Here is a 26,400-nt window from a genome sequence, read left to right on the forward strand (position 1 = left end):
CTCCGAGGAAGAAGGAAGTTGCATCATCGAAGGCGGGACAGCCTAGCAGAGGCCCTGAGGCTGCAGAAGGGAATTGACACGCTAAAGCTACGGAAGGAGAGAGTGGTGCAGCTGCTAATCCAGGCTAGTGTTACCGGGAGGGTTTGAAAAATCACCTGGTTTTTCGGAAGTTTTTTTTCTTTTTTTAGCCGGAGTCAAACACAGAACGTCAGGCTATGGGAATCTACAAGCCGGTGAGAGAGTTTTTTTAAAAAATATTTTTAGTGGCGGCATCCGACAGCAGGATTCGTGATCACGATGACAGCCGGGCACGGGGAGGAGGGTTAGGTCCCGAATCGGAGAGGCTGATTTTTTTAAAATTCACATCGATTCAAATCGATTCACCCAAAGTGAATCGGTGAATCGATTCGAATTGGAAATCGGGCAGCACTAGTGGACACCTGGAATGCTCTCCCAGATGAGGTTATTGCGGAATCCACCGTTCTAGGATTTAAAAGCAAACTAGATGCACATCTCCTTATGAGAGACATAAAAGGTGACTAAAATTATGCCAGGTGTACACCAGGCTGGGCCTCTGCGTGTGCGGATCGCCGGACTTGATGGACCGAAGGTCTGATTCGGAGATGGCAGTTCTTATGTTGTCAAACTCTCCGTACCAGGCTCTGTAGATGACGTCACCCATATGTGAGAATATGCTGCCTGTTTGTCCTAGGATAAAAATATTTACTCCTATTGGTTTTAAAAGTATTTCCTTGTAACTTCATTGAGTATCCCCAAGTCTTTGTAATTTTTGGAGTGAAAAATCAATCCACTTGTATCCATTCTACTCCACCTAGGATTTTGTAGACTTCAATCATATCTCCTCTCAGCCATCTCTTTTCCAAGCTGAAGAGCCCTAACCTTTTCAGTCTTTCCTCATACGAGAGGAATTCCATCCCCTTTAACATCTTGGTTGCTCTTCTTTGAACCTTTTCTAGTGTCGCTATATCTTTCTTGAGATAAGAAGACCAGAATTGAATGCAATACCAGAATTGAATGCAATACTCCAAGTGAGGTTGCACCATGGAGCAATACAGAAGCATTATAACATTCTTAGTCTTGTTAACCATCCATTTTTAAAAAATAATTCCTAGCATCTTGTTTGCTTTTTTGGCCGACGCCACACATTGGGTGGAAAGTTTCATCATATTGTCTACAATGACACCCAGATCCTATTCTTGAGTACTAACCCCCAAGGTGGATCCTAGCATCCTGTAGCTGTGATTTGGGTTATTTGTTCACATTAAATTTCATCTGCCTGTTGGATGCCCAGTCTTCCAATTTCTTAAGGTCTGCCTGCAATTTTTCACAATCTGCATGCATTTTAACAACTTTGAACAGTTTAGTGTCATCTGCAAATTTAATCACCTCACTCATTGTTCCAATTTCCAGATCATTTATAAATAAGCTAACTAGCACTAGTCCCAATACAGATCCCTGCGGCACTCCACTATTTACTCTCCTCCATTCAGAAAAATGACCATTTAACCTACACTCTGTTTTCTACATGATTATATTACATTAGTGACTTATATTCCGACAATACCCTGCAGTTCTAGGGAGATTACAAAAGAAGATAACTGGACATTTCCAGGAAAATTACATGGTTGAGACTTTGCTGGGAAATTTACAAGACTGGGGATAGTCAAGGAGATGTATTAGTATTTCTTGATACATTTTCTGAATAACAAGGTTTTAATTTCCTTTCGGAATGTTTTGTAGTCAGTCGTCAGAATATTAGAGAGGTGGTGATCTAGTTTCACTGCATGCATAGTTAGTAGGTTGTACATCTTCTTGCGCTGTGTATAGATAAATGAGGTCTGAGTTCTCCTTGGTCTGGTTGATTTGTTCCGGTTTAGGCGACTGATTAGGTAGGTGGGGACAGTGCCGTTCATTACTTTGAATAATAGATAGTAAAATATGAATTCCTATCCCATGACACTTTAATTTTCTCAGAAGCATCTCATGAGGAACTTCGTCAAATGTTTTCTGAAAATCTAGATACATTACATCAACCGGCTCACCTTTATTCACATGTTTATTCACACCTTCAAAGAAATCAAGCAAATTGGTGAGGCAAGATCTCCCTCGGCTGAACCCATGCTGACTCTGTCTCATTAAATCATGTTTGTCTATGTGTTCCACAATTTAATTTTTTTATAATTGTTTCCACCATTTTGTCCCGGTACTGAAGTCAGGCTTACTGGTCTGTAATTTCCTGGATCTCCCCTGGAATCCTTTTTAAAAATTGGCATAACATTGGCTACCCTCCAATCTTCAGGTACTACAGACGATTTTAGCGACAGGTTCCAGATCACTAACATCAGGCCAGCAATTTCATATTTGAGTTCTTTTAGTCCCCTGGGATGTATACCATCCAGTCCAGATGATTTATCACTTTTTATCTTGTCAATTTGGCTTAGTACATCTTCCAGATTTACTGAGATTTCTTTCAGTTCCTCCGCATCATCACCCTTGAAAACCATTTCGAGTTCAGGTAGATTTCTTCTTACATCTTCGTCCTTAAAGACCGAAGCAAAGAATTCATTCAGTCTCTCCGCTGTGGCCTTATCCTCCCTGAGTGCCCCTATTGCTTCTTGATCATCCAATGGCCCCCACAGTTTCCCTCACAGGTTTTCTGCTTCTGATGTACCTAAAAAAATTGTTACTTTGGCAAGCTTTTCTTCTTATTCTTTCTTAGCTTTCTTTATCAATGCTTTGCATCTAACTTGTCAGTGCTTGTGTCTCTTCTTATTTTCTTCATTCATATCCTTTTTCCATTCTTTAAAGGATTTTTTTTGGTTCTAATAGCTTCTTTCACTTTACCTTTTAACCATGCTGGCTCTCGCTTCCTCTTCTTTCCACCTTTGCTAATACATGAAATGGATCTGGTCTGGGCTTCCATGATGGTATTTTTAAATAACATCCATGCCTGGTTTAAAGTCCTAACCTTTGCAACTGATACTTTTAGCTTCTTTTTAACCATTTTCCTAATTTTATCATAGTCGCCCTTTCAAAAATTAAATGCCTCTGAACAGCTCCAGCTGATCTCCATTCTAACAGCTGTGGCTATTGAAGCTATACTTAGTGCATGGAAGAATACACAGTTGTTGAGCTTTCAGTTCTGGTGGAACTCGGTGTGTCTAATGAATAAACATGAAACTATTATAATGGAGAAAAGAGGGCTTAAATCTAAATGTCAAAGACTATGTTTGCCCATATGCTTGTATATTGAAAAGAATGTATGAGGTGAGAAGAATGTGTGATGAATGTAGTGTTGTAACAATACTGTCTAATCTGACTTATATAGGATGCCAGTCTTGGTATTGTATACACATATCTGATTTGATATGTTTGAAGTGACACATGGGAGGGAGCGGGATTGAAATGGGTTTGTTCTGTTTATTACCAAGGTCATAGGTTTTTGTATAAGGTATTTCTTACATATGTTGGTTATTTGAATACTTTAGATGGAATATTGTACTATTTTGCTAATGGAAAATTAATAAAATGGTAAACTTTAAAAAAAAACCCAAAGGAAAGAGACAGATTGGCTTACCTCAGTGAAGCACTCCTGAGACATTATCAAATAAGTATTTCTTTAATTCCTTCTTAAAACTAGACAATGGACGGTCTTTCCTTAAACTTACTGACAGCTCATTCCACAACTGTGGGGGTCCACAACTGTACTTCCTCCCCCCACAACAGAAGAAACTGCTCCAGGAAATTGCCTTGTCCTACTTAAATGGTTGGACAAGCTTATCTGTTGCTATCATTGAGTAAAGTCAGAAATTGGCCTACTAGACCCATTGATTACCTTAAATAATTTATTCTCTTGTTCAAGCTCTTGGAGACGAGTAGTGGATTCTTTTCTTTGGATTTCTAATTGCATGTGCAGTTGCTGGACTTCTTCATTTTTGTTTTCCAGTTCTTCTCTAAACTGTTCCAACTGCTCCTCTAGGTTTGTAATCTGCATACATCAAGTCATTGTTAAACATAATCAATTTACAGATCAAAGCTAGTTTTAAAGATCAAAGCATTCTTCATTTCCATAACTGACTTTCTAAGAATTATGGGTTAGATTCCCGACCACTTAGCGACCCCGACCCGATTCACTAACCTTCCTCCCGAGTGTATCCACACCCGATCTGATCCGATCCACACATACAAATGAGGGGGAACGGCATGCAAATGTAGGCAGGCAGCGATTCACAAAAAATTTTCTGGAACACCGACTGGGCTGGCCGATCCAAAAATAAGCGACTGTTGAGGACCAGTCGCTCACGTCCCTGCCAACTTTCCTGAGCATTTCCCCTGAAAAGTAGCAACCACAGCTGAGGCACATCTCCTGCTCTTGCCGTGGGGCTGCACTGTGGGGAAGAGCAGCAGAGAGCAGGCGAGTCGGGGTGTCACGGACTTTTAATTTTGGTCTCATTTTCATTCTCCGCATAAATGGATTCTCTTGTATTTTCTTCTGTGGTGATCTGTTGTTTGCAGTGCCTCTGTGGCAGCCTTATCCCTCCCACTCTCCACTGACTCCATCCCTATCAATCGCCCTGACTCTCCTGCTCTCTGCCGCCCTTCCCCGCAGTGCGAGCCTGTGGTTGTAATCTGCAGGTTAAAAGTGGGGCTGCACTGCGGGAGAAGAACGGCAGAGAGCAGGAGAGTCGGGGCGGCAAAACCCAGCCTCCCACGAAGAGACCGGAGGGGTCCCGAACCGGCAACAAGGAGGGGGGGGCAAACAGTTGTTAGCGTCAATTACCCAGAATTACAATCAATGTTAAAATTACATGTTAGGGGGCAGCTTCTACAGTGCAGGGAGAAATCAAAAGTGGATCTAGAGCAGCTCGTGGGAAGCTAATAAGAGCACCACTTTGTCTCCAGCTACAGCCCAGCCGGAGCCGAAGCAATTGGCTTCCCGTAGACAATGGCACTCCTTCCCCTGCCCTCAGCAAGACTCCCGGTGCAGAGTTGAGACGAGTTATTCAATTTAGAAAATGATAAAGTGCTTGGGTCGTTAGTAATGGAAAACACCAGGTTGTTTCAAATGAGAATAATTGTTTGCAATTATTTCGGTCTCCTTTAAAACATAAGAAAGTTTCCAACGCGGAGAGCATGCGCAGACCATCTACAGGCAAAGAAGATGGTCTGCGCATGTGTCGGGATTGCTGGAGAACGATCTGTGCGGTTGGTTGGGGGCGTGATTCTGATCGCCCTCATTTGCATGAGGGTGCTTCATGAATCAGCCCCCGGCCACGGATCGGATTGCTCACAGATAGGATACGATCTAGCCCTATAGGTCAGTTCTTTAGTTGGCTTGGCATTTCAAACAACAGGTAATTAACTTTCCTTCACTGACAAAAACACAGGTATTTATTCTTAGCCTCCTGTGGATGGTGCCATGATTCTTGTAGCTCACCAGGTGGTGGTGCATCCAAGCTTGCTAAACTGACATTTCAGCCATTTCATGATGGCTTTCTTCAGGGGGAAGCAAATTTGGACATGGAACCACCTGGACAGCTGCAAGATCCATACATATATTTATATATTTTAAATATTTATAAACCTTCTCCCTCCCAATTATCCAGAGTAGTGCAAAATCAATATAAAACTATAAATCTAAAATAATATTTTATACGTATAAACAAAAATGAAATCTCATATCCTTTACAAAGAGACACCAAAGGTCTGAGCTTCCTCTAGGTGTGGGTACCATTTGGCAACATAAGAATAGCCATATTGGGTCAGACCAATGGTCCATCTAGCCCAGTATCCTGTTTCCACAGTGGCCAATCCAGGTCACAAGTACCTGGCAGAAACCCAAATAGTAGCAACATTCCATGTTTCTGATCCCAGGGCAAGCAGTGACATCCCCCATGTCTGTCAATAGCAAACTATGGACTTTTCTTCCAGGAATTTGTCTGAAGAAACAGAAGAAAATACAAGAGAATCCATTGCTGTGGGGAATGTAAAGGAGACCGAAATGAAAAGTCCATGACACCCCGACTTGCCTACTCTCTGCCGTTCTTCCCCGCAGTGCAGCCCCGTGACAAGAGCAGGAGATGTGCCTCAGCTGTGGTTGCTACTTAACCGTTGTTACCACTTCCTCTGGCAATGAGTTCCAGAGCTTAACTATTCTTTGAGTGTAAAAATATTTCCTTCTATTAGTCTTAAAAGTATTTCCCTGTAACTTCATTGAGTGTCCCCTAGTCATACCCATTCTACACCACTCGGGATTTTGTACACTTCAATCATATGTTTATTACTACTTATAGACCACCCTTCGCAGTAACTGCAGAATGGTTTACAAATTTAAAAGCAAAAGAAAGGAACTCCATTATCAAAAGGAAAGATATGTCCCCTCAGCTGAAAAGTCCTAACCTCTTCAGTCTTTCCTCATAAGAAAGGAGTTCCATCTCCTTTATCATTTTGGTCATTATGAGCTCAGATCAGGAGGGGGTGATAAGTATTTGGTACAGAGATGTTTGGATTTGGCTGGAAGGGGGCCACTTAGCAGAGGAACAGAACAAATGCTCCTCCAGTGAACCTTCTTGGGTGTCAACTTGTGAAAGCAAAAAAAAAAAAAAAAAGTACTCTAGGATCAAAATGACAGAATCAAACCAGCAAAACATATAAACATAATTCAAATAAATAGTACAGCATTCACCTCTCTTTCTTTTCTGTCTATTGCTTCTCGTTCTACTTGCAGTTGTGCTTCAAGAGGCAGCTCTCCTTTGACTTCAAAGATTGTACGCAGCTTTCTTTCCTCCATCTTTAATGAATGAGGATATTATTAGCTATTTTCTATTGCCATAAGAACTGCATACATTGTTAGGCTTTAATTTTGGTAAACATAAGGAAGCAAATGGCCCTATGTCAACACACACAATAAATACCTTTTGTAGATGATCAGCACTGATAATTAACGCTTGCTCCAATTCTCTTATTCTGCTCTCCAATTTCTCAAGTTCTTCATTGCGTTCTTGCACATCCCTCTGAAGCTGTTCCTGAGATAGCAAGAGCTCACTGCATTTATCTGACTTCTCTTTCAAATTGTTTGTCAGCTTTTCAACCTGGTGATAAGGAAGAGTGGTCAAATACTTGCTTTTAAAATTTAAACAGGAAATTTAATCCTCATGCTTTGCTAATGGCCCTACTAACATGGGGGTCAAGTGGCAGGGCCTTAACCATCCCAAACTGTACAGGTTCTCAATCTCAGCTGCAATTTCAAGAAAGAATCCTTGCCAGCCCAGATCCAACACCTGGATCTTAGTCAATAGGCCAAAGTATCTAATTACCTACGTCACATCTTGTTTCACAGTATTTGCTGCCATCTTGGATGGGTCATGTGAAAAAATGATTGGTTTCTCTCTTTCTGCATGTTTTAATAATACACTGAAAGCTCTCAAACAAGTCACGCAGAACAAAGATAAGCTTGGGGAGAAAATGGACTTAAAAATGCTGAGGACAACCACCTTTCTTTCAGAAAAAGTAAGTTAAACTTTTTAGACACAGCCCTGTATAAAAAAAAAAATAATATAAAAAAATTTAAAATGCTTCAGGATCTCTATCTCTCAGCACACAGACAGAGTTAAATTTCACAGTGGAAAAGTAAGAAAATAAATTTTTTATACACACACACACACACTCAGGCTCATAATCAAAAAACATAGATGCCCAAAAAGCATCCTAAATCGGCACTTGGACATCCTAATTGCCAGGACATCTAAATGTTGATAATCAGAACCGTCTTTCTGTGTGTCTAGCGAGGTGTTCTAGCCTCCGTGCATTCAGAGCACAAGATGGGCATGGTGGAGGTGGGCTATGAGCGTTCCCAAGGGCAGGTTAGACATGGACGTCTTGCAGCAATATAATCAAACATTTTACAAGACATCCTGGACGGAACATATACGTTTGAAACTAGACCAGATGACTACTGCATGCATCAAAGTAAGACACTCCCACACTCCCCCAGTACTCACTGTCCCCTTCCAACACACAAAAATGAGAACAAAAGGGTACATACCTGTCTCTAAATCAGCAGCATTTGTTATGGGGAAGCCTAGTAGAGCTGCATATAGGTGCCTTAAGTAGCCTGGTGGGTGGAAGAGTGAACCATAGAGAGGAGGACCCAGGCCCATAAGCCATCCTAACCACTACATTTATGGTAGAACATGTGAGCCAACCCAAAACCTACTATACTGCCATACAGGTGCCACCAGCAGCCATAAGTACTATTGGGGTGGTACACAGGAGGGTATAGTAGGTTTTAGGGGGCTCACCCTAAATTATAATGGGGTTATAATGAGATATATAGCTGGCGCCCTTTATGTGATGTTCACAGCAGGGCCCTCTAAGTGTCCCATTGCTCTGTCGGGATGTCTGTGTGGCCAGTCCATTACTATGCTGACCCCACCCACGTCCAAATGGTCTTGCATAGCCACTTTTGGTAATGTGTCCAAATGGTCAGGATTAGGACGTTTTAAACATGGATGTTTTTCTGATCAAAAAATGGGGTAGAAAGTTAGATGCCCCGGTGGCCAAGATGTCTAAGTAGATGATTTAAGAAAAAAAATTATATTTCGACATCCAGCAGTTTGCCATTCGAAAATAGCCATTTTGTAGCTAGCTTAAGTGCTCATGCTTTAATGTTAAGCACATATATAACTGGTTAGGTTCATATTCTATAAAATAAAGTAGGTGCCTATGTTCTTTTATAAAATGACCTCCTACCAGAATCTCTGTGATTGAATTGCCCTCCACATGGTCATCTGTCAGAAAACTGCACAGCAGATGTCCTAACTTCAAATGCTATGTAAAGGGTAATTTCAAACAGAGGAGTGTCAACTAGAATAGTCAAGAAAATGAGATAGTGCAGTCTGTTATTTATTTTTAATTAGATATGTGGCTGAGTTACATTTCACAGTCCCTCAGTGAACTAGTTTGAGATTACCGTATTTTCACGCATATAACGTTATACATGTTTTTACAAACCGACGAGAAGAACGTGAGGAAGTAGAGAGACTGGTGAATCTTATGATCAGACAGCGAGGGAAACACTAGGTAAAGGGAGCTTGCTGGGAGGAGACTAAGGGGCATGGAGACACAGGGGGACTGGGTGGCACGAGGGCGAAAACTGAAGGCAATATAGGGGTGCCACAAGGCGAGGGGGATCAAACAGAGGCTCAAGGGATGATAGCCCAGGAGGGGGCCGGTAGGGCTAGAAAACCCAGAGGAAAAGCGGGGGAGTGGGGTGGCGGAAATGTGGGGAAACCGAAAGCTACGAGGGTAAAGGCTGAGGGCAAAGCAGAAGCACAGGGAACAGGAGAACTGCCCGAAATTCAAGGGGAGGCGGCCCAGGTAAATACAGAGGTGGAGGAAAATCGACGGGACCTGCGGTGCTTATTCGCAAATGCAAGAAGCCTCATGGCCAAGATGGGTGAACTAGAGGTCGTAGCCAAGGGGGAAGACCTGGATATAATTGGAATTACAGAAACATGGTGGACAAAGGAGAATCAATGGGATGTGGCGCTGCCGGGGTACAAGCTCTACAGGAGGGACAGGACCCACAAGAAGGGGGGAGGTATAGCACTATATATAAAGGACTCTATCTACTCGGTCGGGATGGATATGGCAAAGAAGGCAGAGGGGCTAGAATCGCTATGGGTCAAATTGCCGGGAAACAAGGGTGCAGGCATAAAACTGGGGCTGTACTATCGCCCACCTGGTACGCCGGAGGAAATCGGACACGACTTGGAAGCTGAACTGAGACAAGAATGCAGGACTGGAAGTGTAACAGTGATGGGGGACTTCAACTACCCGGGGATTGACTCGAGTACGGGTCACTCCAACTGCACTAGGGAAACAGGATTTGTAGAAGCTGTGAGGGACTGCTTCATGGAGCAACTAGTCAGGGAACCGACGCGAGGGAGTGCTACTCTTGACCTCATCCTAAACGGATTAGGGGGGCCTGCAAGAGGGGTAGAAGTGGGAGGACCACTAGGCAACAGTGACCACAACGCGATCCGATTCACATTAGAAAGGGGGACACCCACAGTAAGGAGGACCGCAACAACTGCGCTCAACTTCAGGAAAGGGAACTATGTTGCTATGAGGGAAATGGTGGGGAGGAAGCTCAAAAACATCCTTAGGATGGAGACTGTAGGAAGCGCCTGGACCCTATTCAGGGACACCCTGCAGGAAGCACAAAGAATGTACGTCCCAAGTTTCAGGAAAGGCGGCAAGAACAAGCGGTCAAAGGACCCGGTTTGGATCTCAACAGAAGTAAAGAGGGCAATAAACGACAAGAAAGTGTCCTTCCGGAGATGGAAAAAGGACCCAACGGAGGAAAATCACCAGGCGCACAGGAAATGCCAAAAGGAATGCCACCGAGAGGTTAGAAAAGCAAAAGGGAAATACGAAGAGGGGCTGGCCAGGGAGGCGAAAAACTTCAAGGCATTCTTCAGTTATGTAAAGGGGAAGCGACCAGCGAGAGAGGAGGTGGGGCCGTTGGACGATGAGGATAGGAAGGGAGTGATTAAGGAGGATAAAGAGGTAGCTGAGAGGTTGAACACGTTCTTCTCGTCGGTTTTCACGAGAGAAGACACATCTAATATACCGGACTCAGAGGAGCTCATGAGTGGGGAACAGGCTGAAAAATTAGAACACATAGAGGTAAGTAAGGAGGATGTCCTCAAGCAGATAGACAGGTTAAAATGCGGCAAATCGCCGGGCCCGGATGGGATCCACCCAAGGATTCTGAAAGAACTAAGACAAGAAATAGCGGGCACAATCCAGCATGTTTGCAACCTATCCTTGAAAACTGGAGAGGTACCAGAGGACTGGAAATTGGCGAATGTCACACCTATCTTCAAGAAGGGATCGAGGGGTGACCCCGGGAACTACAGGCCGGTGAGCCTGACTTCAATTATAGGGAAGATGATGGAAGCTATGATCAAGGACGGTATTTGCGAGCACATCGAGAGATATGGCCTACTGAGAACAAGCCAGCATGGATTCTGTAAGGGAAGGTCATGCTTAACGAACCTTCTGTACTTCTTTGAGGGAATAAGCAGTCGGGTGGACAATGGGGAACCTATAGACATCATTTACCTTGATTTTCAAAAGGCTTTCGACAAGGTGCCACATGAAAGGCTGCTTAGGAAGCTGTGGAACCACGGGGTGGGAGGGGATGTGCACAGATGGATCGAGCACTGGTTGTCGGGTAGACTGCAGAGAGTCGGAGTAAAGGGACAATACTCTGACTGGCGGGGAGTCACGAGCGGTGTGCCACAGGGATCGGTGCTGGGGCCGTTACTCTTCAACATATTTATCAATGACCTGGAAAAGGAGGCAAAGTGCGAGGTTATAAAATTTGCAGACGATACCAAACTGTGCGGCAGAGTTAGGTCCAGGGAGGAGTGTGAGGACTTGCAAATGGACCTGGACAAGCTGGAAGACTGGGCAAACAAATGGCAAATGCGCTTTAACGTGGAAAAATGCAAGGTCATGCATATAGGGAAAAAGAACCCGTTGTTCAACTACAAATTGGGGGGGGGGGCATTGTTGGGAGACAGCAGTCTTGAGAGAGACTTGGGTGTGCTGGTGGATGCATCACTGAAGCCATCTGCACAGTGCGCAGCAGCCTCGAAAAAAGCCAACAGGATGCTGGGCATCATAAAGAGGGGCATAACAACCAGGACGCGGGAAGTCATCATGCCATTGTATCGAGCGATGGTGCGTCCACATCTGGAATACTGCGTTCAATATTGGTCGCCGTACCTCAAGAAGGACATGGCGGAACTTGAGAGAGTCCAAAGGAGAGCAACGAAACTGGTAAGTGGGCTGGAACACTGCCCATACGCCGAGAGGTTGGATAGGCTGGGGCTCTTCTCTCTGGAAAAAAGGAGGCTCAGGGGAGATATGATAGAGACCTTCAAGATCATGAGGGGCATAGAGAAGGTGGATAGAGACAGATTCTTCAGGCTGAAGGGGTCAACAGGCACGAGGGGGCATTCGGAGAAACTGAAGGGAGATAGGTTCAGAACAAATGCAAGGAAGTTTTTTTCACCCAAAGGAGGGTCGTGGACACTTGGAATGCACTACCGGAGGAAGTGATCAGGCAGAGTACGGTACAAGGATTCAAACAGGGATTGGACGGATTCCTGAGGGATAGGGGGATCGTGGGATACTGAGAGAGGTTCTGGGATGTAACACAGGTATAGAAAGCTAACCAGGTAATAAGTATAGAAATCCAACCAGGTCGTGCATGTGCAAGACCGGAGGGTTAGGACTTCGATGGGAAGATAGGACTCAATGGGAAACCAAGGTGGCAAGGGGGCCCCTTCTGGTGACTCAGACAGGCCGTGACCTGTTCGGGCCGCCGCGGGAGCGGACTGCTGGGCGGGATGGACCTATGGTCTGACCCGGCGGAGGCACTGCTTATGTTCTTATATGCATAGCCTTGCGCGGTATACGCGTGAGCGTGCTATATAAAATTTTTTTTACATAGTTCCCCCCCCCCCCCGACGCACCCCCACCCCGAAGGACCGCTCGCACGCACTCCCACCCGCACCCGCACCCCCACCCTGAAGGACCGCTCGCACCCCCACAGCCTCCCGACCCCTCCCATCATGTAGAAGCTCCTACCGGTGTCCTGCTGCTTCTTCTTCCGGCAGTTCGCCCTTTCTCTAACGTAAAGCCCTCTTGCCCCGCCGACTCCCCGACACGATCGGGGCAAGAGGGAGCTCAAGCTCTATTTCCCCAGTCAACCGCGGCACCCCCGACACGATCGGGGCAAGAGGGAGCTCAAGCCCTCTTGCCCCTGCCAACGGCGGCACCCCCGACACGATCGGGGCAAGAGGGAGCTCAAGCCCTCTTGCCCCCCGACACGATCGGGACAAAAGGGAGCCCAAGCCCTCTTGCCCCGCCGACTCCCCAACTCCCCGACAATATCGGGCCAGGAGGGAGCCCAAACCCTCCTGGCCACGGCGACCCCCTACCCCCACCCCGCACTACATTACGGGCAGGAGGGATCCCAGGCCCTCCTGCCCTCGACGCAAACCCCCCTCCCCCCAACGACCGCCCCCCCCAAAGAACCTCTGACCGCACCCCCCAGCTGACCCTCGACCCCCCTGGCCGACCCCCACGACACCCCCACCCCCCTTCCCCGTACCTTTGTGTAGTTGGCCGGACAGACGGGAGCCAAACCCGCCTGTCCGGCAGGCAGCCAACGACGGAATGAGGCCGGATTGGCCCATCCGTCCCAAAGCTCCGCCTACTGGTGAAGCCTAAGGCGCCTGGGCCAATCAGAATAGGCCCGGGAGCCTTAGGTCCCTCCTGGGGGCGGGGCCTTGGGCACATGGTCGGGTTGGGCCCATGTGCCTCAGGCCCCGCCCCCAGGAGGGACCTAAGGCTCCCTGGCCTTTTCTGATTGGCCCAGGCGCCTTAGGCCCCACCAATAGGCGGAGCTTTGGGACGGATGGGCCAATCCGGCCTCATTCCGTCGTTGGCTGCCTGCCGGATAGGCGGGTTTGGCTCCCGTCTGTCCGGCCAACTACACAAAGGTACGGGGAAGGGGGTGGGGGTGTCGTGGGGGTCGGCCAGGGGGTTCACGGGTCGGCTGGGGGGGGCGGTTATTTGAGGGGGCGGTCGTTGGGGGGAGGGGGGTTTGCGTCGAGGGCAGGAGGGCCTGGGATCCCTCCTGCCGTACTGTAGTGCGGGGTGGGGGTAGGGGTCGCCGTGGCCAGGAGGGTTTGGGCTCCCTCCTGGCCCGATATTGTCAGGGAGTTGGGGAGTCGGCGGGGCAAGAGGGCTTGGGCTCCCTTTTGCCCCGATCGTGTCGGGGGGGCAAGAGGGCTTGAGCTCCCTCTTGCCCCAATCATGTCGGGGGTGCCGCGGTTGGCTGGGGCAAGAGGTCTTGAGCTCCCTCTTGCCCCGATTGTGTCGGGGGTGCCGCGGTTGGCTGGGCAAGAGGGCTTGAGCTCCCTCTTGCCCCGATCGTGTCGGGGAGTTGGGGAGTCGGCAGGGCAAGAGGGCTTGGACTCCCTTTTGCCCCGATCGTGTCGGGGGGCAAGAGGGCTTGAGCTCCCTCTTGCTCCGATCGTGTTGGGGGTGCCGCGGTTGGCTGGGGCAAGAGGGCTTGAGCTCCCTTTTGCCCTGATCGTGTCGGGGAGTCGGGGAGGCGGCGGGGCAAGAGGGATTGACGTTAGAGAAAGGGCGAACCACTGGAAGAGGAAGCAGCGCAGGCGCAGGGCTCACGGAAGGGCCGGGACCGCCAAGAGAAAGCAGCAGGACACCGGTAGGAGCTTCTATATGATGGGGGGGGGGGGGGTCGGGAGGCTGTGGGGGTGCGGGTGGTAGTGCGTGTGAGCGGTCCTTCGGGGTGGAGGTGTGAGCGGTCCAGCGGGGGGTGAATCGGACGTGGGGGGGCATCAGGCTTTCAGGGTGGGGACAGGACTTCAAGGGGGAGAGGAGAGTCGGGGCGGGCGAAAGGAGAGTCGGGGTGGCCAGAGGAGAGTCGGCCAGCATGCGCGGTATACGGGTGTGCGCGGTATATAAAAATTTCTGTACATAAATTTGTGTTTTCCGCGCGCTATACCCGTGTGCGCGTTTTACACGGGTGCGCGTTATCTACGTGAAAATACGGTACACCTTTTATTTTGGAGGCAGACAATTCATTAAAAAAAAATAGTTAACTGGCAAAGAGGCAATGGCTATATGAAGCATGATACAAAAATAAAGGTTAATAAAAACAAACAAAAAAAGCAACGTTATAAAAGGCGATTCCTTTAATTGGAGCAATGTTTTTAGACTAACTTTAAGGAATTAACCTCCCCTCTCTAGTCTGTATAGTAAGTTAATTCAATAAAAAGGGTATTACTTTTTGTTCCTATTTTTATTAATCTTTATTGTTATAATTCAAGAGGCCTAATATTGCAAATACAATATATTATGATATAATAATAATTTATTTCTTATATACCGCTATACCGTGAAGTTCGAAGCGGTTTACAATAAAGATACATTTAGTCAGTACATGGGATGCAAGTGGTTATTATTATTAAGAAACAGGGAAAGATACCAACTAATAGGCCAAGGATATAAATTAATATGACTTCCACTTCAGTTGCACAGTACAAATATTGTTCTATATAAAGAACAACATGAAGATATTTCTTAATACCTCTTTGGTTTGATGATCATTAGTAGGCTGAAGTCTTTGTGGAGTTTTCAGTTGTTGTTCAAGTTTCTGAATTTCTTGCTGGAACACATCTCGCTCATGTTCTCTATCAACTGCCTGTTCCTGCAATTTAACAAGTGATTTGAATATTGATAACTGAACTTACAACATTTAATTCACACATCAAATGCCAACTGGAAATGGTTGCTTAATCCTTCCATTTTTAAGTCACTTGTCTTTTTCATTTTCAGCCTTCTGTGGATAATATTAGCAGGTCAATATAGAAACAGAGAAAAATGAAGGCAGATAAAGACCATAAGGCTTATCTAGTCTGTCTATCCACTTTGAAAATGAGATTGTAGATTAAGCAGAAAAAGAATAGCACCTTTACTAAAGTACAGGATGTTGTTAATACTTCAGTCTCGCAACAATTTTTTGATGTTACTGAAGCAACTAAAGGCTTTTAGAGTTTATTACACTATTTTCTATACTCTGAATACAAATGAAAACCTGAGAGTCATGGTTTGAATGTTATACACAAATTAAAATGGCGTATATACAGTCGGCTCATGGTCCCATTTTTTTACATTAAAGTCAATGGACGTAAAATCTGGCTAATTGCAATTCTGATAAGCACACAATCCGCTTATGCGCACTGATGTTATAGGTCCGACCTTTAATCATTCACGTTGCGTTCACTCCGGTTAAAAGCAATCACGTTCTCACATGGATGAGCCACATGTTTTGGATCAGCAGTCTAGGCCTAGCCAGGTGTTTGAACTTTCGGAACTGCACCATGGCGTCGCATAGAGAAAAATCTTTGTCTTTGGCTGGTGTGGTCAAAAGTCATTGTCTTTGGCTGAATATGTCTACCACGCTGAACAAAAGTCAATGTCTTTGGCTGAACGTGTCAATATCTTAAAGAGACTTGACCAACGAGAAAGACAGGTTTCTATCGCAAAACATTACAGTGTTCATCCTAACCAGATTTCTTGTATTCACAAAAAAAAGAAAGCCATACTGAAAGACTGGCAAAACAACACCAATCCTACCAGAAAACAAAAAAGAATTGGGAAGGCTGGAGACGATAAACAAGCATTGTTGCGATGGTTTGCTGAAGCTAGAAGTCATCAACTGCCAATCAGTGGGCCTCTTCTGATAGAGAAAGCAGCACAGCTATTCGAAGAACTGGGCGTAGAAGACTTCAAAGCAGCAAACGGATGGCTAGAGAGGTGGAAAGTTCGTAACAGCATAAAATTTAAGAAGCAGCATGGCGAAAAACAAGACGCGGATGAGTTTGGTGCAGAAAGATGGGTCATAGAAGTGTTGCCATCAGTCATTGGTGGATATGAACCATGTGACGTTTTCAATGCCGATGAGATAGGCCTGTACTGGTATGCCATCCCTAATGGAACATTGGCTTTCAATCGCAATGAAACTGTTGGCTTCAAGGTGCCAAAGAACGAATGACATTACTGCTCAGTTGCAATATGGACTGTAGTGAAAAGCTCGAGCCACTGGTGATTTTGGAAGAATCGAAATCCTTGGTGTTTCAAAAACATTAAACGTCTGCATGTTGAATATGAAAGCAACAAAAATGCATGGATGACGGTGACGCTGTAGAATGAATGGTTGCAGAAGCTTGACAATCTGATGAGAAGGCATAGGAGGCACATTGTAATGCTGTGTGATAACTGTGCAGCACACAGCAATGGCGTAAGACTAACTAACATCAAACTCATGTTTCTGCCACCAAACACGACCTCTTTGATCCAACCTATGGACCAGGGGATAATTACCAACTTCAAACATCATTACAGGTTGCTTGTCTTAAGATATGTGATGGCAGATTGATGCAAGCACGGAATCCAGCCCCCGAGCTGCTGAGCTCACGAGAAAAATGAAGGTGCTCGACTCTCTTCACTTGGTACGGGAGGCGTGAAGTCGAGTCTCATCATCAACAATTTCAAATTGCTATCGACGGGTGAGCTCTGTTCACGCATCTGAGATAACTGAAGCTGACACTTTGTCCATTGAATTCCCAGCTGGATTCTCACCACAAGAATTTGAGCTGTATGTCGCCATTCAACGATGTGCCCGCATCATCTGACAACACTAATTCTGATATCTGTACAGTCATAAAGGACACTGCAGACAACCAAGAGTCTGATGAGGATGGAGATACTGCTGCGGTCATCACTACTAATGAAACACCTCCAGAGATTGTTTCCTTCTCAGATGCACTGAAGTCCCTACACATGCTGCGTTGTTATCTAGAGATAAAAGGATGTCACAACTATGGCCAGTTTTACAGCATCAGTAGTCAGACACATAGCCTGAATCATGCAATCAGTAGAATGTTGGTTTAAAAAAGGTTTACAGTGTATTGCATTAGATGGAACAGTGCTGTTTCTAAAATTGAATCATGTTAAATTGTGTGCTTTTTGAGGAAAAAAAGTTGACTACAGCGTACTGTGATTTTTCATGACTAAAAAGTGGTACTCCGATTAAACGCACACTCCGTTGAAGCGCAAGTCACGGTCCTGAGGGCTTGCACTTAAGTGGAGTTGACTGTACTAAAAAAAATTGTGCCAACGGACTTTCTCACCAGAATTAAAAATTTTTACTAATGTTCTTTCCCTCCACAATTCAAATTTAGGAGCAATGAACTTTCTCACCAAAATTCAAATTCAGGACCAATGGGCTTTCTCACCAAATTACCTCAAGCCCCAGCCAATCAGGTTGGAGGACCCACTATATATAAAGACAAATTGCAGACCTCACAGCACACCCTGAAGAAAGCTATAGCATAATGGCTAAAACATTGGTTCTACCTAACCAGACGCGGCAAGAACCAGACAACTGCAACAATCATGAGACCAGCTGCGGAAACCATGATATGGATAGACATTCTCACAGGAAACATGAAAACAAACCATGAACATGATTGTAGGCTCATCACTGTGCCAAATGGTGCTCCATGCAATGCAGAGACCTGAAGACCAGGATCCCCCCCTCTGAAGAGCTTCTACTGCTACTATAGTAGCAATGAGGGCATGAAGCACTGGAGCCCTTGCCTCCTAATGAGGCACACCAATGCCTAGGCCAGAGGTGTCAAATATCGGTCCTCGAGGGCTGAAATCCAGTCAGATTTTCAGGATTCCCCCAATGCATGAGATCTATTAGCATAAAATGAAAGCAGTGCATGCAAATAAATCTCATGCATATTCATTGGGGAAATCCTGAAAACCCAACTGGATTGTGGCCCTCGAAGACCGACATTTGACACCCCTGGCCTAGGCAGTCATCCATTTCACTTGCTCCATTCTGACTGCCTTGGAACTACACACACCAAAGATAAAGACAAAACTAGTTGTTTATTGTATAACTTGATAAATGGTAATTTCCATATATGCATTTCCCTAGCCTTCCTCAACAAACTCACATCTGGATAAAGCTGCTGAATAAAAATTACTATTGCGTTCTTTCTGCACTTGGGTGCAAGAACTCATAAAGAATAAGCCTAGTACTCCGATGCCTTTATGTTAAACATTGTAACACTTCCTTCTCACTATATTCGATTCTGAAAAATCTTAGTCTACTGATGTGATGTGGGAAGATTCTTGTTTTTGGGAGTCTTCTTAGATTACGAAAATGCCAAACTACTCCTCAAACACCAGTGTATTAAGCATTTGCATCAAGTTAAAATTGTTAAGTAATTTCAATCTTTGAAGGATGACAACACATGAAGGCATCTTTATTTTTATTTATTTTTAAAATTTCTTTTGGATTTTAATCTCACCTTTTTCAGTAGTAGTTCAAGCTGAGTTACACTAGGGTATACTAGTTATTTCCCTTTCTCTGAACCTGTAACATTCTAATTTTGTACCTGAGGCAATGAAGGGATAAGTAACTTATCTAAGATCACAAGGAGCAGTAGTGGGATTTGAACTGAACACCTCTAGATGTCAAGCTCAGTGCTCTAACTACTAAGCTACCCCTACATAGAAACATAGAAAAATGATAGCAGATAAAGGTCAAATGGCCCATCCAGTCTGCCCAACCGCAGTAACCATTATCTCTTCCTCTCTCTAAAATATCCCACATGCCTATCCCAGGCTTTCTTGAATTCAGACAGTGTCAATGTCTTCACCACCTCTTCTAGGAGACTGTTCCATGCATCTACCACTCTTTCTGTAAAAAGATTATTCCTGAGTCTATCACCTTTTAACTTCATCCTATGCCCTTTCATTCCAGAGCTTCCTTTCAAATGAAAGAGACTCGACTCATGCGCATTTACATCACGTAGGTATTTAAAAGTTTCTATCATATCTCCCCTCTCCTGTCTTTCCTCCAAAGTATACATATTGAGATCTTTAAGCCTGTCCCCATAAGCCTTATGATGAAGACCACGCACCATTTTAGTAGCCTTCCTCTGGACCGACTCCATTCTTTTTATATCTTTTTGAAAGTGCGGCCTCCAGAATTGTACAGAATATTCTAAATGAGGTCTCACTAAAGTCTTATACAGGGGCATCAATACCTCCTTTTTCCTCCACTTGAATATCATAATTAGGGACATCATGAGCTATATCCAGATAGCACGTGCAATTATGTAATCCCTCAGAGAGTTAAATTAATGCAGCAAAATCAAATTCTGAATTGTTTTGGAAATCAAATTGAGCACAGATGATTGAACAGTCTTCACTAGTATAATCAAAATCCAAAGGTACTTGTTAATGGAAAAAAAAGTAACCCCAAATACTAAACACTTTCTCAAAAACACAGAAGGAAAAACAGACCTATATTATAATTAAACAAAAACCTCTGAAAAAATTAAAAAATTATCTGACTAGGTCTAAGACAAAAAAAAAAGAAAGAAAGGGGACACCATGCAGCAAGTTTCATGCAAGTCAGGTAAAACTTGGCAGGCTTTTTTACAGCTTTGTAGAAATGTTCTGCATCAGTACTATTAGGTGATATCAAGTGTTTTACAGCTAATTTATCCTGCTTTTCTATGGAGAAAATGTTTCGTTGACACAGAATTTTCCTGTAAAATTTACATAAAAAGCAGTTGTTTACAATGGAAAGCTTTACTAACAGAATACTGATCTTAAGCCACAAATCTAATGGGATCATCTTATAAAGAAATTTCTCTCACTGTTATACCTTTACTTGTAGTTTAAGTTTTGTATAAAAGAAGCAACTTTTGAAATTAAAGCTTGTTGGTACCTGTTCTAATTTTGCAATTTGAGTACTCTTTCAACTATTCAATTTCTTTCCTTCTCCAAAGGACAATTACATTCTTTATTGCTGAAAACATCAAAGGCAATTTAAATAGGAAGAGTTCAGTAAAATCTGTTTGGAGTTTTTTCTACGGTATAGTAACTGAGACCTTCATAGTCTTAAAATATATTTTATGCTTAAGAAAGCAGTAATGGGAAATTTAAAGCAATGGTGAGTTAGATTCACACTCGTGATCAAAACTCACGGACACCAAATCCACCTGGCCACCTGCCCCCCCTCAGCCTCCTAACTAGCAGAATTCTTCAAAAACAAGATTGCAACTGCTAGGACCACCCTCAATGGCACCCCAAGACTCTTGGATGAGGTAACAATATACCCCACAGCAGGAGAGTCAGTTGCAGCAGACAGAACAATGGCCAGACCTGAACTAACTCTATTTAAAATACAGCTAAGCAACATGCCACCTTAACAACTGCCCTCCTTACCTGTTAAAAACCTCTACTCCAAGATTTTGAACCCATCTCATGCAATGGGTACAATCACTGCTCACAGAGGGCCAATTCCCACAAGAACTCAGCAAAATTATCATCACACCAATCACGAAAGATCCAAAGGATGTAACAGATCTTCCTTCCAACTACAGACCCATAGCCTCAATACCACTGTATGTCAAACTAATGGAGGGCCTAGTTGGACAATACCTCACAAATTACCTAAAAGACCACAGCCTACTTCATCACTCACAATCTGGGTTCAGGACCAACTACAGTACTGAGACAATACTAGCATCTCTCGTGGACACAGCCCAAAAGCACCTAAGTAAAAAGCAAGAGGATCCTAGTCATAAAACTTGATCTCTCTGCAGGCATTTGACCTGGTTGATCATCATGCTATCCTATAACAAATACTGGAAGCCATAGGAATCACGGGAAGAGTACACACATAGTTCCAAGTATTCCTGCAATCTAGATCCTACAGAGTCAAGACAAACAGAGAAAAATCAGAATCCTGGTCCAACCCCTGTGGCATACATCAAGGGTCACCACTATCTCAAATGCTTTACAACCTCTACGTTGCCTTCCTTGGTACCAGTCTAGACCATCTAGGCATTACAGCTATGCAGATGAAATCACCATACTCCTTCCTTTCAAACCTACTCCCATCATAACAGAGAAACTGCAAAAGACATTAGAAACAGTAGAAAAAACAAAATTCCTATTATTTGAAAAGACAAAACTCCAGCCACAGTAGAAATAGAAATAAACATAATCAAATATCCCATACAAGCCACCCTAAAACTTCTTGGGGTGATGATAGACAGATGTTGCACCATGCAACTACAAATAAATAAAACCAACCAGAAATCCTTTGCAGCAATGTGCAACCTACAACAAATTTGAAAATTCTTTGACAGGGAACAATTCCAACTCCTGGTCCAGTCCCTAATCCTGGGTCTTCTAGACCAGTGTTCGTCAACCATCGGTCCGTGGATCGGTGCTGGTCTGCAGAAATTTTCTGCCTCTTCACAGGGCCGGCACGTCCATGGGGCAGAAAACAGTGTTCTTCAGTTGCCGGTCCACGATGCAGTCAACGTGGCGTCTTCAGGCCGGCTCCCTGAGTGTGCAGTGCACAAAGCTGTGGGAAAAGGCTCCTATGCACGTCCTGTGCCTGAACTGGAAGCCTTCTCTCTGACATCGCAACATCAGAGGGAAGGCTTCCCGATGAGGTGCGGGACGTGTGTGAGGAGCCGTTGCCCACAGCTTTGTGCACTGCAGCACTCAGGGAGCCAGCCCGAAGACGCCGTGTTGATCGTACCATGGACCGGCCCAAAGATAACACCGGGGAAGGGGGGGGGGCAAGCCAGAGAGACAACAACAGTAGGGGAAATGCTTTTATTTTTTTATTTAGTGATTGATTTACATCTGCTCTCTGTTCAGGAAGAAATGCATTTGTTTCTTTTCCTCTGGGGTTGTTCTGCTTGAAGAGTCTTGCATTTTAGGGTTTGTAAATATTAGTACTTTTAGTTTTTGGTCCTGCATTTGCATGGGGTTATCTGTTTTCTGGTAGGAATGAATGTTGAAAAGCATACAATGTGCTTTGTGTATTTTAATTTTGTGGTTAACCATTATGTGTTGTTAATACGATTATATTGTGTGTGTGTGTGTGTGTATATGAAAAATGAATAGAAAAAATGGTGTTACAATTAGTACTATTATGGGGGCGGGGTCTGGGGCGGAGATTGGGTGGAGATGAGCACGACTTAGCCCAGTGTTCTTCAACTGCCAGTCCGCGGACCGGTGCCGGTCCACAAAATAATTATTTTATTTCTGCCAGTTCATAGGTGTCAAAAGGTTGAAGAACACTGTTCTAGACTACTGCAACATCCTCATCTACCATGTCCAGCAGGCTTGATAAAACAATTACAGACCGTACAAAACACAGCCCTCAGACTGATCTACTCATTAAACAAACATAACCACATCTCCACAGCATACTTAGACTCACACTGGCTCCCTATGCAAGCATGAATATTATTCAGATTTTACTGTCTACTATTCAGCCCTAAATGGTGCTGCCCCCACATACCTGAATGAACATCTCATCCGGAACAACTCAACCAGGCCAAGAAGAACTTGGACTCCATTTATTCATACCGCCTCCCACCCCCTGAACAAAGGCACACTGCACAAACAAATGTACAATGGCCTACTAGCCCCTAAGTCAGCAAAAATTCGACTACCACCTCTCTAACTTACTGATACCACCACCTGATTACAAAACCCTCCAAAGGAAAATATAAACCCTGCTATTCAGAAAATTTGTCAGCACAAATTAACACAGAACCATAATGTATCTCTATTCCTGTAATTAGCACAATTTAACACAGCACCGTATTTTTCTCTATTCTGTATCTAGTACTTTACCCTGTAACTCTTCAGGAGATTCTGTAGTAATGTAGCAAAACGTTTTATGGTCTGATGAAACTAAAAAAGAATGTTTTTTAGCCTGAATGAAAGGTGTTAACATTTTGTGCAAACATTAACATAGCACATTGCCCTCAGAACAACTTCTCTAAAGCATGGTAGTGGTACCATCATGTTATTAAGATGCTTCTCACAAACAGGGACTAGGACACTTGTAAGAAAAGAAAGAGAAATGGATGGAGAAAAATACAGAAAGTCTTTTGAAGAAAACCATCCTGTACTTTTCTCCATCCATTGTCCTGCTCCTTTTGGCTTAGTCTCCCCCAGTGACAACTCCGCCCCCTGAAAAGCAATACACTGTACTACTGATTGCTCTTTAAATTCTTAAACCTATTATTTAATGTGTTCTATTTTCTTTATTTAATTGTAATTGTGATTTTATTATTTTTAGTCTCTACATGTTTGCTTGTCAGTTACCCTGTTAATTTATTTTCCCCAGGCTTAGTCTCCCCTAATTAAGATCGCCACCGCAAACTCTGCCTCCCCCCAGAAACAACACTGCTTCCTGTGGCGTACGCTGCAAAGGAGCGTGCTAGAGGAGCATTATAGGCTCTACACCCATAGTGGAGTCCATTGATTAATGGTATAACAAATTTTTTAACAAACTTCGCAACTTGGAAGGAGATCCAAGCTTAATAGGCTCTACACCAAGTGGATCCCTCTGTTTAGAAGCTTGATATGACGAGCAGCAGAGTTGTTATGATGTGTAGAATAGGCAATCCATCTTTAACAAGTTCTACACCCCTGATAGATTCCTGTTAGAAGTATAGTGAGAGAGAACAGCAGCAGAGGTGTTCCCTGATTAGTAGGCTCTACACCCATGAAGAACACCTCTGATGTACAAGATTGTGCATGATAAGCAGAAGTGATCCAACTTTGAAAGACTCTATAGCCACGGTGGATTCTTCTAAGTCCAGAAATTCTGGCAGGCAGCCAAATGAAATATAATGCTGAAAATCAGCCAACTTCTGTATGAGCTGTTTGAAATAAAAGGGCTTATAGAAGCAGAAATGGAACTCTGTTGTTCCACATAGAGGTTTAGTATAGATGGCATCTAAACTCATCCGTGGCACGGCTGTCACATCCTGATGGTGCAGTGGCATAATCTCTGGAACTGAAGGACTTTCAAAGAGTGGATGTAACCAGCAAAGACTGATGAAACCACTGTAGCATGTCAAGTCCAGGAAAAGAGAGTCGCTGAAAGTTCAGAGTACTTGATGGTCCAGACCAAGACACTGAAACTGCCTCAGGTGAGTTATTGAAATTAACATGGATTGATGAGCTATGGAATGGAGCACCTGTATGTAGGCTGATGACCATATGGAGGTTAGGCCGGTACCAAGGGAGCCAGTGTAAGCATTGGTACTGGTCATTGAACTGAAGTTACAGGAGCAGCAATGGTACCAAGGTAGAATGTAGCATCGGTACAGAGTCTTGATGTAGGCAAATAACACAAAGTAGGGAAGGATTGGTACTGAGCAGAGTCCAATGCTAAGTAAGCTGAATTGGTACTGAAGAGAGAAAAAAAGGAGGAATCGAGGCCAAATGCATTGAGATTTCATGGTCAGCCATGTACCATGCAGTTCCCCTGCATATGGTTGGAAATTGCACCAGTACCAAGGGCTATGAAGCCTGTATCATAGGTGCCACAGGGTGTCAAAGAGTTAGAAACCCCAAGGGGAAGTGCACTTCAGAAATAACAGCCTGCATCGATGAACGATGGCAATGATGATAGGCATGCATCGAGAGACTCGATACTGAAAATGCCTGTGACGCTTGTGATGATATTGATTAAATTCTCGATGCTTACCAGTACCGAAGGGAATTGATACCACCCAGATCAATCTACGAAAGGACGCACAGGTACTGTGTGCTACTCAACTGGTACCATAGGTGCAGCAGGGTGTCGAAGCGTTGGTAACCCCAAAAAGAGGAATGCTTCAGAAATGACAGCCTGCATCGATGGCGTCAAGGAGAGGCATGCATCAAGAGACTTGATATAAGATATGCCTGTGACGCTGATGATCGATGTCGATGCAATGCTACCACTAGGACTCAGTATCACAGAAAAATCCAAGTTGTAGGGTGCCTGACACCATGCCTAATATCTTCTTGTAGTAATAAAATGCAGGAACAAAAAAAAGAATAAAATATTTGGATAGGCATTTCTTCTTTTTTATTTTTTTAGCCCTGAAAGATTGGTAAGAGATCCAGCAGGATAGAGAAAGCAGCATGGGTCGAGTGAAAAGAAGACTGAAAAGTCATTGACACAGCCAGTGGGGACAAAAGCTTAAAAATGCCCCAAAAGTGAAAATTAAGAAAAAAAATTGAAAGGATTAAAAACAAACAAACAAACAAAAAACCAACTAAGAAGAAAAATTGAGAGAAATAATGGAAAAAAACAAAGTGGGAAGGCAATCTCGACTAGACAAAGTCCAGATAGATCATCTTCACTCTATAGAAAATGAAAAACTGATGACCTCGTGAAATGGTGTTGGGCGGGAAGTCATTCACACATACGCGATGTGGGCAGTCTTAAAGCTTTCTAATCTATCTTTCTCATCACTTCGAATTTCCAGGCACAACTTGTATACATAGTGCTTACTTGTTCGCTTTCCGATCCCTGAAGGGCTGTATCTACAAAAGATTCCTTGATAGAACATTATCATTCCAAGCAAGTAAATGGAATAAATGTCTAACCAACTTTATTTCAAATGTACTCTCTTATCAAACTTTTAGGAAATCAAGCAAAACTTATCTCTTTGATAAATTTCTCTGACCCCCACCTCTGCCTTGATGTTTCTCTAAAACACTTCCAGACAAATTTGATTAACCTTAACATGCTAATGTAATTTCAAAAGTCTTCTGTAATATCGCTATCTCTATACAATCTCTTCCTCTGTAAACCGCTTTGAACTGTTTGCGGTATAGGGGTATATAAAAATAAAG

The 26,400-nt window shown here is 44.1% G+C and overlaps 1 protein-coding gene across 8 annotated transcripts in view; it reads right to left on the minus strand.

The window, feature by feature from the left end:
• AKAP9 (A-kinase anchoring protein 9) overlaps positions 1-26,400 on the minus strand; it is a 409,648-nt gene that overhangs the window by 86,505 nt on the left and 296,743 nt on the right. For all 8 annotated transcript variants that reach the window (XM_033931174.1, XM_033931171.1, XM_033931173.1 and 5 more), the window contains 4 exons: positions 15,224-15,343; positions 6,936-7,112; positions 6,707-6,811; positions 3,857-4,009 (listed from right to left, as the gene is read on the minus strand). In XM_033931174.1, coding sequence (XP_033787065.1) covers positions 3,857-4,009; positions 6,707-6,811; positions 6,936-7,112; positions 15,224-15,343 — 555 coding nt within the window. The remainder of the gene's footprint in view (positions 1-3,856; positions 4,010-6,706; positions 6,812-6,935; positions 7,113-15,223; positions 15,344-26,400) is intronic.

Source organism: Geotrypetes seraphini, chromosome 2, assembly GCF_902459505.1.
Source record: "Geotrypetes seraphini chromosome 2, aGeoSer1.1, whole genome shotgun sequence".
NCBI lineage: Eukaryota > Metazoa > Chordata > Amphibia > Gymnophiona > Dermophiidae > Geotrypetes > Geotrypetes seraphini.